At 38.0% G+C, this 2,500-nt stretch overlaps 1 protein-coding gene across 4 annotated transcripts in view; it reads right to left on the bottom strand.

The window, feature by feature from the left end:
- Window positions 1–2,500, bottom strand: part of ipo8 (importin 8) — a 30,191-nt gene that overhangs the window by 17,797 nt on the left and 9,894 nt on the right. For 2 of the 4 annotated variants that reach the window (XM_051391685.1, XM_051391683.1), the window contains exons 14-15: window positions 208–234; window positions 1–37 (exon numbers count right to left, since the gene is read on the bottom strand). The exon at window positions 1–37 is cut by the window's left edge and continues 129 nt beyond it. In XM_051391685.1, coding sequence (XP_051247645.1) covers window positions 1–37; window positions 208–234 — 64 coding nt within the window. The remainder of the gene's footprint in view (window positions 38–207; window positions 235–2,500) is intronic. The other 2 variants (XM_051391687.1, XM_051391686.1) reach the window with 1 other exon arrangement.

Genomic DNA, 2,500 nt, shown 5'->3' on the forward strand with positions numbered 1-2,500 from the left:
AACGCAGCGGGCTGAAGCAGTGGAGCACCCAGCAGGACTGCCAAAGCACAGCGGAGAAGCACAGATTAATGTTTCACCTCAGTGTTTATAGATCTCTGACACCACCACCCTGAGTGTCCACTGCTGCTGTCAGCCATGCCCCACCAGGTGCGTCAGTGTGGGTTACAATACATCTGTGGTGCCAAACACATTGAAACACTGACTCACGTTGACTGAATGGACCACCCAGCAGGACTGCAGGGAGGGAGAGTTAAAGCAATAAGAATCAGTCCTTCCATGAAATAAAATGTTGCACATGTTCAGATTTTTCACACACAGAAGACGCAGGCTTCACCAAGCCGCGCACCAAGGGCTCACGAATGTACTCAAGAGTACACTTACTGGCACTCAAAAACAGAAAGCAGACACACTCTTGTGAAGGTGGATCATGTGTTCAGTGTCTGGTCACAGGTACATACAGATACATGATTATTTTAGCAGCAGCGTGGCGCCATCTGCTGTACCACCACAGCACAACTTAAGTCCAGACCTGTATATAGATGCATCACAGCTCTTTCGTCCTTCTCACAGTATTTCTTCCTCTAAAGCTTTCTGTCTGGTCTATTATTCTTGTGTCTAACTTCATTAAGGTCAAACTGGACTAAATGTCTTCATTTTGAAAAAAAATTTAAAAATAAAAACAGTAAAATTAGCTCCCACAAAACAACAAAATACAAAGTAACTTAAACATTTTTTTTTTAAAGACAGTTTAAGTGAACATGCACTGAAAATTGGTGTAAAACTAAATGTTATGTATATCACATAACCGCAGACTAGGGGACCTGTGTTGCATGTCAAACCCTCCATGCTTCTGCTCTTCACTGACTGTCAAATAAAAAAACAAAAATAAAAAAACAAGCTGTGTAGGATGTTATGTGCGGGAGCACTGAGCAGCTGAAGTGACAGCATTGTAAGAGTTTGAAATATGGAGTGTCATTTGGGCTTGCATCCATACAGTAGTGTAAAGCTGTGAAAATGTTCTTAATATATCCTAAACTAAAACTGATAACAATTTTTTAAGGTGGATAAAATAAATGTTTCTGCTGACCCTGTATGACCTCTGTCTACTGTATGTAATACACTGACTATGGATAAGACCCTCATCCTTGTTTTCCAGGGCCCTCCCAGGACATTTTCCAGTCTTGACAGCACTTGATTACAAATGGTGGTCATGATTTAAGAGGAGAATTAGCTTGCTTTTGTGACTTGCTCGGCTGTTTTCCTCTCGCTTACATACAATTAACATTTTCCAGGACATAGATTATTTCCAGGATATTTGGTTATTTTAATAAATTTTTCAGTTTTCCAGGATCCATGCTCATACAAACGCACTTCAGAAAACCCTAACTATACCTTTAAGAGCAGTTTTTAGTCTTAGGTTGATGCATTGTAGTAAGGGGAACTGTGTTTGTCTGCGAGTGCTGAAAGTAGTCGAACTGAAGTACAGCAGCTGAAATGTCAGCTGACTAGAAGCACTGAAAGAAGCTGAAATATCAGTGATGCAATGGCAATATACATTCATATACATACATTAGTACCCACCATAGATCTATAATAACTGAACTTGTGTTCTTTGTATGCATGTATAAAATGTTTTTAAAATATATTTCAACAATTCTGCACAAAACTCACCAAGAATAAGTTGCTTCATGTCCACTTAGAGAATAACAGCTGAACAACAGTTGAATTGTTTGAAAATGAAAAGATTCATAGCTAGTCAGTTTAGGTTTGGCCACAGAAAGAAGTTTACAGTAACTGTCAGCTGTAAGTGTAAGAGATGAGTGTTGAAGTGTTCTCACCTCATAGTCAATTATTCTCACGTCTCACTTCATTATGGTCAAACTCCAGCATATTTTTAGCCACAAACCCCATCTGAACTGACATTGTAAAAAGTCAAAGTCACTAGGTAATGTCAACCAGTTGACGATGATTCCAAGTCCAATATGCCTTTTGTGTGACCAAAAGACTATTGGTACATATGTACACATGGTTGTATTGCTGAATGATGATTCTTCTCTTCATTTATTAAACCATCAGAATTGTTTTGCTGGAATACCCGCTGCCTAAAAAATCCTCAATTGTATCAGTTAACAGTGCTAAAACATTAGAGGCCATAAAAACAGCTTGTAAGAGACAGAGATGAGGGGATAGACCTGGAGCTCAGTGTACAATCACAATGTGCCAAATTAATATGTGTGTGAATAGATGAACTTCTATGATCACAATCAAGCAACATTATCTGTAATATTTGTGAAATAGCAAGAGTCAACCTAATAACACTTTATTATATAACACTCAGTAGTGATATTTTCAAAATAAATGTAATTTATGTAAAATAAACTATTAAATAAAGATGTCCATTTAGTCCCTTTTGCTTCTGTGGGCAATTCAGATTTCTCTCTGGTATGTAGATTTAAAATGAAAGGGGTGTCAATTGTTTATATCCACTCTACAATAAAAG

This window comes from Dicentrarchus labrax, unplaced genomic scaffold, assembly GCF_905237075.1.
Source record: "Dicentrarchus labrax unplaced genomic scaffold, dlabrax2021, whole genome shotgun sequence".
Lineage (NCBI taxonomy): Eukaryota > Metazoa > Chordata > Actinopteri > Moronidae > Dicentrarchus > Dicentrarchus labrax.